At 39.0% G+C, this 14,377-nt stretch overlaps 3 protein-coding genes across 4 annotated transcripts in view; 2 read left to right on the top strand and 1 right to left on the bottom strand.

Moving 5' to 3' along the window:
- LOC118431130 (tumor protein 63-like) overlaps positions 1-1,837 on the top strand; it is a 29,894-nt gene extending 28,057 nt beyond the window's left edge. The window contains exon 16 of one of the 2 annotated variants that reach the window (XM_035842244.1): positions 330-1,837. In XM_035842244.1, the coding sequence (XP_035698137.1) occupies positions 330-571 (242 nt within the window). In that variant the 3' untranslated portion in view covers positions 572-1,837. The remainder of the gene's footprint in view (positions 1-329) is intronic. The other variant, XM_035842245.1, reaches the window with a different exon arrangement.
- Positions 1,838-2,140: 303 nt separating this feature from the next.
- On the bottom strand, positions 2,141-5,847 carry LOC118431131 (protein misato homolog 1-like). The gene is made up of 4 exons (XM_035842246.1): positions 5,766-5,847; positions 5,149-5,371; positions 4,727-4,898; positions 2,141-4,455 (listed from the first exon to the last, which is right to left on the bottom strand). Exons 2-4 carry the CDS (start codon positions 5,343-5,345, stop codon positions 3,061-3,063), a joined length of 1,764 nt encoding a protein of 587 aa, XP_035698139.1. The 5' UTR covers positions 5,346-5,371; positions 5,766-5,847; the 3' UTR covers positions 2,141-3,060.
- Positions 5,848-6,018: 171 nt separating this feature from the next.
- Positions 6,019-14,377, top strand: part of LOC118430085 (chloride channel protein 2-like) — a 42,488-nt gene continuing 34,129 nt past the window's right edge. Inside the window, exons 1-2 of the mRNA XM_035840794.1 lie at positions 6,019-6,112; positions 11,750-11,897. Of these exons, the coding sequence (XP_035696687.1) occupies positions 6,062-6,112; positions 11,750-11,897 (199 nt within the window). The 5' untranslated portion in view covers positions 6,019-6,061. The remainder of the gene's footprint in view (positions 6,113-11,749; positions 11,898-14,377) is intronic.

Raw genomic sequence — 14,377 nt, 5'->3', positions numbered from 1 at the left:
GAAGTAAATATCCGTTTTTATCCAGTTGTAGAGATTGAATTGTATTTGAATATTGCTTACCTGGATGTCTAACCTTCATAAACCTTGCTATGACTGTGTTAGGGATCTCATGATCCTCTTGGGCCTCTTCCGGTCTCTTTGTTATGGCTGTCTTGAGTGAACATCACAGAATAAACGCCTCTTCCAATCAAGTTCCATCGGCCCCAGTGATTTACTATACCGCATTCTGTTGTCGATGTTGGCGCAGATGTGTTGATATTTTCTATCTATTATTCCTTACGATGATGAAATAGTTTTTAACAAATTTTGTATGTACTTTCTTTCCACAGACACACCCTCACTACTGAGAAGAAGCAGCACAGCATCAACAGTGGACCTCAACGGCTCGGGCGGGGCCCTGCCTCCCGGGGGACTGGTGGAAGCCACACGCTTCACTCTGAAACAAACCATCTCATTGGATGACATCAAGGTGAAACAGGAGAGGCTTGAGGAGGAGGAGGAAGAGGAGTGGGAGGAGGAGGAGGTGGGGGAGATGGGGCTCAATCAACAGACTGACCATGACTATGTTTAAAGAAACCGAAGCACTCTGTAAATAGCCTTTGATGAAAGTCACTAAAGCTTGGACCAGGTAGTTAACGTACCTGCTAGTTTAGATACTGGTGTAGCTAATACTATAACACCAGTTTGTTCTGTATTTGAGACATCTCACAGTTTGAGATTGAAAACAATACCAGTTTAAATATGCAGTAGTAGTGTTAAATTGGTAGATTAAATAGACCGTACAGAAAGATCTGTGATATTCACATGATTAACGTTATATCTTGAAGAGTGAAAGGTTCATGAAAGTTTGATAACTTTAGAAATGACTGAGACTTACTCAAATCACCCTGAAGGTAGCCAACAGATGGTAGTCTTATATAACGTCCTTGGTAGAACGAAAGGGCTAGTTTGGGGACATCGTTTTCTTAGCCAGTCTGGTCACTGGTTCTGTTACCAACCTTGTAAATATCATTATGCTAAAGGCAGCAGTGTTTGACCTAACCATGTTGGGCTGTATTCTGAGCTGTAACCTAGGATAACTAACCTCGACTGTGGGACTTGTGTTCTCTCGTAGTATTGAAAAATGTAAGGTGGACTGAGTAAACCATACCATCGCTGGCATTCCTTTACAATGTGGTATGACATACAATGTATTTTGTGTCTGATAGGGTTTGTTACACATGTATTTCCTTGCCCATTAGTTACAACGCTAAAAAAGAGCATTCGTGTCATGGGACAATAAGATGTAATAACATTGTGCATACACCTCTGAATCTGGACTGTGAAACTTAAAAGGACTGTTCAACAAAGAAGTCAACAATGTGAACTTCAAGAATACATTTTGTGAAGTTCAAAAATACATTTGTTGATTACTTTTCCTGCTGGCTTTTAGAATAATGCTGTCAACTGTTACATAATTTGTCATCTTTGTTTGTTGAAGAATGGCCATATTATGTAGTGCATTACTTTGAACTAAATGTGTATACGTAGAAGGAAAGTACATATAGACCTACTGTATTGAAGATTATTGGACACTAACAGTCTGTTCCTCGACTGGTGCTCATAACAGTTTTGGATAAAAACACTCAGTATCAAACAGCAAGTCATATTTTTGTGTAAATATTAGTTATTATTGTTTCAAAGAACATGACTTAAAAAGATGTTTTGTGCCATGTTATTGATACATTGGCATTTCAGTGTTTTGTTACATGTTTTTACTAAGTTGTCACATGTTGACTTTATATAGAGCATAAAATGTTCATCTTTGTTATATCTGTTTTGTTTATGGTAACATGTTTCAAAGTTCCAAAATATAATAAAAATGAAAATATTGAGGTCTGTATTTCTTGTATGATTATGATTTTTATGATGAGATAGGTGAAGAGGGACAATACCAAAACCTCTGTTTGGAGAATAATCTAAATTCCAAACTGGAATATCTCATCTCTACCAAGGTGTTGCATTCCAATTCAATATAGCTGAATGACATTGTCACAAATATATCTGCTGTGTGGAACTTAATGCTGTGTGCTTGTTCATGTACTAGATCAATATTTCATAAAGCATAATGCAAGTCCTACAAAGAAATGTACAAACTGTATTTGTTTTCATATGCTTTTTAATGGTGACATGATTCAGACAATAATGCACAAGTTGACCATGGAATACAAATTTTTATCACTGTTTTTTTACATAGCCTAATATGGAGCCACATCAAAATCACACATTAACACACAAATTTGCAGTTGGCGGCAAAAAAAGGAAATGGGATTAGGATCCAAACTGTAATTCCAATTTTTGGTAATACCATCACACGCACACAATATAGAGCATACAATGCAATAAATACAAATAACACAAGTGCAAATTCAAATAGAAAGTGTACAAATTCTTGTTTCATGATTTTCAGTATACTGAGTTTCAAAATTAAAGCTTTCCACTGAATGTATCTGCTTTTCTTCAAGCAGTGTTATCCCACATAAGAATGTGAAGGTGGACAAAAAGACTAAGAACTTAAGCAAGGGGTACTTGAGAGGTACCTGAAGTAGGTAGCTAGCAGCAATGCAGCATAGTACATTTAGTGTAATATTGGAATAAATGGTTAACTTCCAAAGTATTAGCGATCACACGGATCAGTCACTGTCATCATCACTGTCCTCTGTAAGCTGGGCTTAACAAGATTTCCACAGCAAGTACTGTAAATGCATTTAATTTCGCGGTAGCGAGAAAATGGACTTTTCGCGGTGGTTTTAATTTCGCGGTAGCACCATGCATTGTAGTCTCTTACTGCTATGGAAAAATGTTCGCGGTGGTTTTAAATTCGCAGTGAAACGGCCGCCGCGAAAACCGCAAACATTAATCCACCGCGATGGTACAGTTGCCATGGTTTTAAGTTTGCGGTTGCGCCACAATCTGTTGCTTCATAATATAATGGATAAATGTTCGCGGTGAAGTGGCCCTTGAACATAAAACTGCCGCGAACAATTCTGCATTTACAGTAAACTTCAGACAGATTATCTCTTAGTCACTGTCATCATCGCTGTCCTCTGCCATCTCGTTATCGCTTGTCTGGTACATCCGTGCCAGCCTGCGCAGGCTTTCCACTGCCTCTGCAAAGTCATCCTCCTCCAGGCCTGCATCCAGGAACCTGTGGAACCTCCTGATGTCCACCTTCTCCACCTCTCCGTGGAGCGCGGTGAGGCAACCCTGTAATCCCGACGGGGAGGACAGTGACGTCATTGCTGGCATCTTCTCTACCCCCTGTATTGCTGACCGCGGCTTAAACCCAACCAACCCGTCGTGGGCGATCTCTGGGTGGAACAGATGCGGAAAGGGAGTGGTGACTGTGAGCGGCTCGTTAACCACAGTCCCTGCGTTTAGCGTCCCCGGATACACGTGCTGGAGATAGCGTTTCAGGCAGTCGTTGGCCGATCTACAGTCTCGGAAGATACTGTCAGCGTGAGCAGCTGGATCGGGGATAAGTATCCTGTTAGGCGGTACTCCTCTTAACACGACCGACTGCATGAATGTTCTTCCAGGTTCCCTCACCCCCGGACACAGAGAGACCAAGTCTGGTGCAGCCACGTACTGGCTGAGACTGGAAGCTAGCGATCCATCCAGGGTAATGGGGAACGGGAGTCTGGCCGAGAGTGCGGCCATTTTGCGACCAGAGTAGTTCATTGTATTGGTCAGGTCAGTCATGAGAACGGCATCACTGCGCGTGCGATACGGAAGCGTGCACGTGTCTAGTGCAGTTGCTAGGATGCCGCCTGTGTGGTAGTGCAGTGAGGGGTTATAGCTCAAGTACGGGAAGGATGCTACCGGTCCAGGCTCTCGCCCTAATCCTGTGGCAACAGATAACGGTGCATAAAGAGAGCTATTATCAGATAACTTAGTTACAGACAACACAGTACAGATGAGCCTGTGGTAGTCAACAATAGGGCTTCTTCTGACAAACACGGAGGGATAGCAACCAAATGTTAGGATCCCCTTATTGTCATAGTCTTCTGACATCCGTTCTAAAACCTCCGCTGCCAGCCCACCAAAACCATTATAAGGGTCTACCAGCATTTGGAATCCCTGTAAACTATCACAGTCCTCTACAAAGAAGTGTAGCCTGTCTTCAACATCTGCCGACACTCTCTGAGTTCCTAACAGCTGCTGTCCGTGACTAAAAACATCAAACATGTCCTGCTCAGGATCGTGTGCAAACTCGGAGAGGATGGACACGGTTTTTGGGTGCAGGTGGATCCGCAGAAAGTCTGACCAGACTGAGACACTTCCGTCCAGGTTGTAAAGCTTGCTGCGGAACACTTCCAGCGGATCGGTAGACAAGTGAGGCGTCGTCTCTTGGACTTCGTCATGTGAGTCTTCCGTCCCAGCAGAGGAGGCATCTTCTTCTGTAGGCAACTCTCCCTGGATAAAATCATAACAACATGACATACACACTTACATATAATGTACAGTCAAAGTGTGTTCTTGGGTATGACCATAGCATAGAAAAGAGCAAGGCATTGTCAATCATAGAGCAGAAAGGAAAAATATTTTCTCAAAGCATGCCAGCCTAAATTTTCAGTCAGCTGATTGTGTATATACAGTTAATTCACAACAAACAACAACAAATTTATATCTGATATAGTAATACTCAAACTAGTAGGTTTAAGTGTAGTTAAGACTGTTCAGTCACCTTATCAATCTTTTCCAAGTCTTTAAGAAACTGATTCTTGCCGGACGTTTCTGAGGTGTGGAGTGTGACATCTCCCATCCAGTGCACCTCATCGTCCCTGTCCAACACATCGTACAGAGTACCGTCTTCCTTCAGGGTGTTCAGGCTTCCCTTTAGGTCATACATGATTAACCTGGGGACAAAAGTCAGTAAAACTTTATCGCAAAAATTATTGCTAATCATCTGTGGACACATAGTACCTCACACATAGTACTTCTCACCTAAAATCTCTAAATTACAGTAACCCCTGTCAGTACCATGCAAGTCAGGTGAACTGCAGTGACCACTTAATCAGACTTCGAAGTCTCGACCTCAACGTTGCTGCATTGTCATTGTCGTCCCTTAGTACAGCCTGAAAGTACTAAAGGCAATAAGACAATAACCTTGGGGTGTAGGTCTGCTCTCCTGTGAGCGTTAGGCCCTCTCGGAAGAGGACATCGTGATTGATCTCGGACGGACTGGAACTTGACGCCGCGTCGTAGCAGAAGGACGATTCCTGCAGGTTCCACCAGTGGGTTCCCACGAAGTTGGCGTAGTGACCAAACTGCAAGGTCACCACTTCTCGTGTAGAACCAGCCATGGTGGGGACAGCTGTTAGCCTGTTGGCTGAACAAAGGATATGGCATAACTGTGTGAGGTTGTAGTGTTTTGTCTTGTTTTGTTTTGTTATGCCAAATCATGTTCAGTTAACAAACTGTCTTCTCTATTTAAAGAAATATTTAAACCTTCCAGAGTTTGAAATAAATAGCAAAACCCAAGGGCTTTAATCTACCATCTCCATTAAGTAAAGCCAAGCACATATACTAGTAAATATTGAGAACTAGTAAAATTATGTTGAGAACCCAGACCAGGGCAGCTGCAAGTTGGGGAGGGGGGCAACCCCAGCAAAAAAAAAAATCTCCCTTTATCAGTATTAACACAGATAAAAGCGTGATATACTAAGTTAAGAGACACTTTTCATGTTAAGGATTCATGGAAAATAGTAATTCAGTACACTCACCTTCTGTGTTATGCAAAAACAAGGGCTAAATCTTCACAAAGTGCCGCCAAATCAAGTACTAAAAACGAGGGCATCCATATGTTGTCGTAAAATAAATGCGACCAACCCGAATTGTGGTACTTATATTTTTTTGACAAAAATCAAGTAATAGTAAGCTATTCTACAAAATTCCACTTTTCTCAAGAAATACTGTATGATACATCTGTTGAAATGTAAGAAAATTATCGTTTTGATATTTTGTTTGCAGACGACGTGAGGTGACCCTTGACCTAGTCTTCTGCTCCAAAAGGACAAAAATGGCGGAGGCGGCGGCACCGAAGTCGCAGCTCGACTACGAGCAAACTTTGGTAAGTCACTTTCTAAGTCTTCTTAAGGGTCATAAACGTGGCAGGACCATCTTGATAATATCTTCACCTTGTGGGAGAAATTTCAGTTCAAAAGGAAGTTCCTGTGAACAACGCGGAGGCCTCCAAAATTTTCCGAGCAGTCAAAAATACGCGGCATTTCATGAACATATCGATCGAACCTAAGCTAGTGTGTGACTGGCGCCAACCCTCTACTCGTAAAGCTTTACTCCACTGTTTTCAATTTTAGAACTTCGCTAGAATCAGGAGCGGAAAGTAACTGTTTTATCGTGTTTAAGTTATGAGCTAAAGTGGGCCCACGACTGTCTAACTATAAAACTGTACTCAGAAATAAGTGGTGGAAAGTGATGCCCATTTGATTGTAAAATTTTGTTCACGCCTTGCTTTTCGTTCATGCGTTCGTTTAGCGGAACCGGATTTTGGTAGCAAGCTGTACAGGATGACAGTATTAAATTGTTTACGTGCCAACTTAACAGTCCTTGACTTGAGAAAGAATATTTATTGTACTAGAAAAGTGTCAAAATATCTATTAATATTATTGTCATGGTGTTGAAGGAGAATTTATGGTCAACTACGATTCGTATTTCGTTGTAAAACTCAACCAAGTAGGAGTTATGAGCATCCTCCTTGCCCTTGCCAAGAACCAGATGTTTTTCAATATTTGTTGAACAAAACAAAAATTGAAATATCTCAACGACAATGCATGCATAAATAGAGTAAGTCTCTTAATTGATACAATGATTAAAAGCATTTCTTTCTTGTAATTCATAAGAGTAGACTCATAATTGTTCTGTGGCTGTGGAGACCCTTGAAGGGCTTTTCTATCTCCCCGTATTATAGTACATGTAGTTATATATTAGGCGGTACAGATGTAACGTTAAAGGACTGTAAGCAAGAAAAGTTCTGTAACAGTTGCCACAGCGATTGCAGGGTTCTAGCTAGTGCATTTTAGCGTAGTGGGCCACTACGCTAAAATTTGTGACCCCTACGCTAAAATAAGGGCCACTGCGCTAAGTTTTAACTAGTGTAGTGGTGCTTTGCTGTCATTTGCTTGTTCAACAATGACTAATAAATGTCTGAACAATGAAAAATGATGATATGCCACTCAAAACTGACCCCAAAATCCTAACTTTTAACTCTACATCTTCAAATCTCACTGTGGAAGGACCAAGACCCCCCTTCCACACCAATCTCCTGATTAGTTGCTTTGCTACCATGCCATTCCCACTATGCTAAAATAAAATCCTGGCTAGAACCCTGTATTGCACAACGCCCCTGATCTGTAAAGTGTAATTATGTACAGAACTACTTTCTTTTTAGAACAGCATGAATACATGTTAAGATGTTGATGTCTACAAACTCCTAACAACACCAAAACAATTGTATTTTTCATCTTTGTAACTTACACTGTAAAGTAAAACTTGACATTTAGCATGTTTGGACCATAGTTATTAGTACTCCACAAGGTAGACATCACAGTACCAGAAAGGTCAGACAATCATCCCAGTACGTAGCCTTTAATTCATCACTGTTCGTGCATTCACTCTGGGGACATGTCCAGGTTTGGCAAATGCCAGACAGCATTAGTATGAGTCCTTCAGTAGACTGTATAAATTATATATTCTTTCTGTTTCTGATATGTACATATCCAAAAGATTTGTTAATAAGCTCCCAAAATTTTCAATATAGCAATTAGTCAATGTCAACATTATTCTATTTGGAAAAATGTTATAGATATTATGTAGAACCTCCATGGAGGTTGCTTGTGCAGAACTATTAATGTTTAAGTTTTAATGGTTACATGTACCATCAATTAGTCAATATCAACATTTTTCTTAATCTAATAGTAATAGGAGAAATGTTTTTAAAAAATTTTACCAGAATTGTTTATGTTGAAGTTTCAAATGTGAAAGAATTTGAATGTTTCTAAAAGTAAAACCTCCTTGTATACAAAACCTCCCCACAAATTTTTCTGCTTTGTCCCTTTAAATTTACTGTTTTCCACAGTGGCATTGCTGTTATGATAATAATATCAGTATCTACGTCAGCCACGTCATACTACCTCATCCCTGTCTCCAATAACGCCTTCATAAACTGTATTTATAGAAAGGGAAATTCCTTTCATTGTATGCCTGTTGTCAACTCAAGTGCACGAAAGATAAAACGAACAGAAAATTCAGCTCAAAACTCTGGCAGAGAAAGTTTCCCACATACAGAGCAATAGTTACATGAGTGGCAGCTGACCCTAAGACCCATATTTTCCCACCTTAGATGACTTGACCTCCTGTTAACCCGGGTCGCTGCCCCCTATATGTTGAGTATGTATCAGAAATAGATCGCTGACAGAGAGACGTATCATACATATACAAGGCATAGCACACAGTTACTACCAGGGCCTATGAACTACTGTACTGGCTTTTAGCCAGGCATGCTGTCTAGGCATCATTTGGACCTCTCTGACAGTACTTTTGACCTTCAAGATACTGTAAATGCAGAAACTTTCGCAGTGGTTTAATGTTCCAGGTTTTTGCACCGCGAACATTTTTCAATGGTAGAAGAGACTATAGTCCATGCTACTACCGCGAACTTAAAACCACCGCGAAAAGTCCCTTTTCCCGCTACCGCAAAACTAAATCCCCGCGAACTTAAATGCATTTACAGTACCTCAGAATACACCATTTTAACTTAAAATTCTGTGGGCACTGTGGAAGGTGGATGCCCCCCATACAGTTCTTCCACTGCAATTGCGCCTATATCACTTACTCCAACTCACCAAGAAATTTTGACCTCCTATAATAAAATCCTAGCTAAAAGCCCGCTACCATTTGCCAACCAAGTGACTACAAACAATTTGATTGAAGTATCTAGGAAACTGGGGCATGGAAACAAACTTTTTATCGACAAATTTAGGCAAGGGCAAGTGTCAGACAATGTTGATTGATTAAGCAAACTATTACTAGTAACCTAGTTCAGATACCAAATTGTGTTGGCAAATAAGTTGATCATCTATCAAAATCTATTTCGTGAACTTAATGAAATTCACGTTGGATGGTAATGGATTGAATTACAAAATAGTAGTAGAATGATTTACTGAGTTGATAATACATGTACAAAATATGGTGATAGATCGAGTTACACTATAATAAATCAGTCCAACCCAGTCCCATAGTTTATTGTACCCTAAATGCCTCGGAAACAAGAAGCAACTTTGTCATTGTCAACTTAACCAAGGGATACAAATGATGCAGCCTGAAAAAAATGATAAGAGATAAATGTTTGCAAAAGTTTTGTCATCAAGTTATGATTAACTTTTTATAGTTTCTGATATATGGCATTTACAGTATGAAAAGGTCACAACTTTGATACATGAGTTACAACAGACCACTTTTTACTGGAGACTGTGACCCTGCTGCAACTGCATTTTTTAAGAGCTCTTAACAAATTTCTTAAAGAAGGAATATTCTTACATGACTTGCATGTAAAACAGGAGTGTACATGTATATTCAGGAAAGTCATCTCAATATTAGACAATATCACACGTAAGAAAGACTGGTTTTGCAGTGTGAAATCATGTATATTTTAGTAACCACATCAAATATTCACCACTGCTGTCAGAGAGTACCAACCATGGAAGACATTGCAATACAGTTGAAATACCTTTCAGGCAAATAGGTTGTGCTTTAAGGAGCGCCATGAGATTAAAGTAACAGATTGATTCTCCCCTGCTGCCTACAGGGCCTCCCCACAATCTATCTATTGTCTCTACCCAGGCCTGAAGGGCTACAAGGTCACAGGATTTAGTAATAAGGGAGGATGATTTACAGAAGAGGGAGAAAAAATCAATGGTACCAAACTCCAGAACTGTGTCTGGGAAATTGGAAAACTTTGTAACAGGGTAGACTACTATAGCTCCAAGGATGTACATATACTAAACAGGCGACAGTATAATTTCGGACAAACACTTTAATTCCGAAAAACCTTAAAATTTATTTCAAAATAGATTGACTAGATGGATTGATATTTGTAGGTATGATATATCAAAGGAGGATGTATATATAGGTTGCAATTAGATGTCTCCACGAAGAAGACTAATTCTGCAGAATTCAGGGGATTCCGCCAGAATTCTGGCTGTGATTGTGAGCCTGGGAACCTGAGCCATAAAACATCGGAATAAAACATCAGGGCTCGAAATACTGTTTTTTTTTTGCACCCAAAATTGGAGCTGTGCACCCAATTTTTTTCTGTGGGTGCACACGGTGCACCCCAATATTTTCATAGGCTTATGTATGTTAAGATGTCAGTATACTAATAAACACCATATTCTTTACATCTAATTGTGTTAGAAAGATAATAAAATGACTGTCATAGTACTTCTGATTTCTGAAGATCGCCGATCAAATTACTTATTTAGTAGGTTTGCAATTAGGTTATTCTGATATTCTACTTTATTCTATGTAGTGCACCCAAAAATGAATTTCGAGCCCTGAACATAGACTAGCTAATCTACTCTTTACTCACTTATCTAATCACTTAATGGAAAGTCAAAGTCACACATTTAAATCCTTAGAAGTACTTTGTAGGATGAATCAAAGAAAATTTGTAAAGCTCTATTTGAACTGTGGTTACGTAATATTTATCAAAGCACTTATAAAGAATTAACTGTAAGTTTTTTTGCCGACAAAGTAGTAGCATTATTACAGAACAAGCAGTATCAATTTCTGATCTAGGGAAAGTAATTCTAACAACATGTATTGCTATTAATATACAGTAGTTAAGTGATGCACACTTTATATGATTAGTTCTATAGGGACAGTGTGCAATATTGAAGATAAAGTAAAATGTACTAAAAGTGCCTTAGGACAGTCAATGTACATTGATAGAAGTCTATCAGAAAATGGCGACAGCCATAATGAGGGTTTATGAACTCTAATCTTGCCCCATAGGTATGTAATTTATTTAGATAAAAAATTTTGTCTGGTAAAGATTTTTTTTAAATGTCTTCCACTTGAAACTTTCATTAATGTCTCCAAGGTTAGTTCATATCCATGTGTCAATACCTTGTATCTTATAATTATATGGTTACTTGAAATGTATTCCAAAGGATTTTGCTACATGCTTTTCAGTTAATGTGTCAATACCTTATGCTCTATAAAGGACTTTGTTTTTCCTTTGTACTTTGTTTCCATGTGTCGATCTTATTACCTTCACCAAGAAGGTTATATTTTGGGTAGTGTTTGTAGTGAGGTGAGGTGAGGTGAGGTGAGGTGAGGTGAGGTGAGGAGTGTTTGTGGGTATATTTAAGTGTAGAAAAACAGCATTACTCAAGAATGCCTAAATGGATTGTATTGATATTTGGTATGTTGGTAGGTCTTGATGAGACCTCAAAGCGGTTAGATTTTGGGCCCCCTAGTGGCTTGTTACGGTACTGCAGTAGATCTTACAGGTTTGATATCTTGAGTTCTGGACATGCTGTACAATACATTTATGTCTGTCTCCCTCCACAGATGTATGGCAAATACACCAATCAAAAGGATTTTTTTTAACCTTTTTTAAAACTCAGTGTCATGTGTTATATCTGTATCACTAGTACAATACCTGTACATCTCTCTCCCTCCACAGATGTATGGCAAATACACCAAAGAGCTCGGTGACTATGCACGGGTGGAAGCGGAGAGGCTGCGGGCGCAGCGCGAGAGGAGGCGGGAAAAGGAGCGAAGGGCGGCCTTCATGAAATACAAGGAGGAGTCACGATGGCAGAGATGCAAATGTGAGTTCTTACGTACTGGGCCTTTGTCAGTCATACCATATTTCTGCTCAACCAGTATTGAAAGTGTTTAAATTGTCTAAAAAGAATTGTGAATTTCACACATTTGCAAAGTGAGGGTACAGTAGTTTGATATGTATATGCTGTTGGTATCACATCCTTTCTCTTGGGTGATCAAATGATATTCTAAAGGGAAAATTGTATATTTTCATTAAGCGCATCTCAGTCATATAATTAGATATTGAGTCTATGTAGTAAAACATTGACACTAAATATTCTCTAAAAAAATCACACGAGGTGAAACTATTTTTACGGGTCTGAAAAAATGATCTATTACTAATTTGCAAATTTCCACATTTGTATGTTTGAATAAATTCGTATCAATTGTTTCATGGAAGTGGACAACATATTACATTCATAATTCATACATAACTTGAACGCTGATATTATTGTTATTATAGGTCTCAACTGAACTGATCATTGAAGCTTTTACGACAATAAACATGCTTTAATATAACTGCCTTTATAGAAATGGTGATGGTTATGGATTTATGAAAAGACGGCTGCAGTGTCATGGGTTACTACTCGTGAGAATATAAAAATCAATATCTGCACCTGCCAACATTGACAGGAAAAGCTGGTTTAGTAAGAACATATCTTGATAATCAGTCATAACTGTTGGATTATCATTAATGTGAAGAGAGGGAATGTCTTATAAGTGAATCTTAGATGTCTACTGGATTTACATATGGGACTGTCACTCTGACAGGGAGTGAAATTATCAGTATTGTACATTATGAAGGTTGGACATTCTGACAATGCAAACATTTGATTCCATTGCCTTACTACTAGGGCTGGATACCGATATGGTGTATCGGTACAAAACCGTTTTTTCCTATTGGACCGGTACAGAAAAAAACGGACCTGAAAGAAATTGTTGGACCGGATGTTTGACCTATTGGAGAATGAACAGATTATATGATCAGGCATTTACACGTTTTGGGGCTTACCGGTCGAGGAGAATAACAAGACAGAAGTAGCGTAGAGTTTATACTATATTATTAGTCATTTCTACCAAGTTTTACAGTCAATCATACAAAGGCAGTTAGATTTTAAAATGCCAGTGGGAGTCGAATACTCCATAAAACAGATTTCTTTGTAGCAAAAGGGACCATTGTTTTGAGTATTGCCCATTCACAAGTTCTCACATACTAAATCAGGTCCAGGTTCAGGTCCGGACCTGGACCTGATCCTCTGGACCTGAACCTGACCTGGACATGAATTTTCTGTACCGGTACCCACCCCTATTACTACTCTTCTACAGGATTGTTGCAAATGCAAAGTTGACACAGCATGCGCATTTGCAACAGCACGAAAACCTCCATCCCCATCCTACCTCTAGTTAAGTCCTTGTGAAAAGATATGAATATTGTAGAAAAATAGATTTTTTCTTACCACGTATCCAATATCTAGCAACAAACCAGTGAGTCAGTTTGTTTGCAAGTTTTAGATTAGCCAGTCATATGTCACTTACTCACTATCGTACAGTCCTTTCATTTAGCATTTACTACTTTAAAGTTCTAACATTGATGTAAATTGATGGATTATATTCTGGATTTTTGACACTGTATTTATGTCAAGTTGTTAAAACATTTATGTATATATATTGATACCAAGTGTAGAAGTCAGTATAAAATATTGAAACAACTGCAATATCCTATGTGACAGATTGAGTCATCAGACATATGAAATGGCAAGATTCTGACACAGAGCAGAATGCCATAGTGATTAGGCTATAACAGTTCATTTCATTGTTTCTCAGTTTTCAATAACATGAAAACAGAGGGCTGGGAAGAAATTCTGAATATTCACTAAATTCTGAAGCTTAAGTTGTCAACCAAAGTACAATCGTACTTTTACAACATGATCGAGGTATGTTTTTATGGTTTAGTGTCTTTCTATAAAATCTGTGAACCACCGAATGAAATTAGATTAGCATGGTCTTTGTAAGAGTAATACTTTAGATAAAATCTTAAATCATAAGGAATGTAAAACAGCAGGTCCATCGATAGAGGTGGGTACCGAGGATCAGGTCCAGAGGATTTAACCTGATTATCTGTGAAAATTTATGAATGGGCGATACTCAAAACAATGGTCCATTTTCACTACAAAGGACTCTGTTTTGTGAAGTATACATTTATCCTTTAGGACAAGCAGTGTTTTTACTTCAATAGAACGCAGGCTGAATAACAGTTCTAACTAGAAGCTATGTGACTCACTGCCCACCCAAAATAAAGTCTAGGGTCGGCAAGTTTTTCTAAGGAAAGTAGGGAAACACAAACAGGTAACACAACATTTTATTCCTAGGCCTTACACTGACACAGCCGAACATGACGTAGTGTGCTTAGTAAGATTGATGTCATTGAATGTGACCTATGGCAGTAATCACATGGTGCCATTAACCCATTTGACCTGATATCAGT

This window comes from Branchiostoma floridae, chromosome 14, assembly GCF_000003815.2.
Source record: "Branchiostoma floridae strain S238N-H82 chromosome 14, Bfl_VNyyK, whole genome shotgun sequence".
NCBI classification, from domain to species: domain Eukaryota; kingdom Metazoa; phylum Chordata; class Leptocardii; order Amphioxiformes; family Branchiostomatidae; genus Branchiostoma; species Branchiostoma floridae.
Note: the sequence above shows the minus strand (reverse complement) of the source record. Positions and strands in the feature narration are given on the sequence as shown.

What these genes read in the sequence shown, in the direction of transcription:
- LOC118431131 (XM_035842246.1), bottom strand. Translation starts at nt 5,345, where the DNA reads ATGGCTGGTTCTACACGAGAAGTGGTGACCTTGCAGTTTGGTCACTAC. An exon ending in GAGCAGACCTACACCCCAAG is followed by an intron (nt 4,899 to 5,148) that starts GTTATTGTCTTA and finishes TTTTGTCCCCAG; the next exon opens with GTTAATCATGTATGACCTAA. An exon ending in ACTTGGAAAAGATTGATAAG is followed by an intron (nt 4,456 to 4,726) that starts GTGACTGAACAG and finishes GATTTTATCCAG; the next exon opens with GGAGAGTTGCCTACAGAAGA.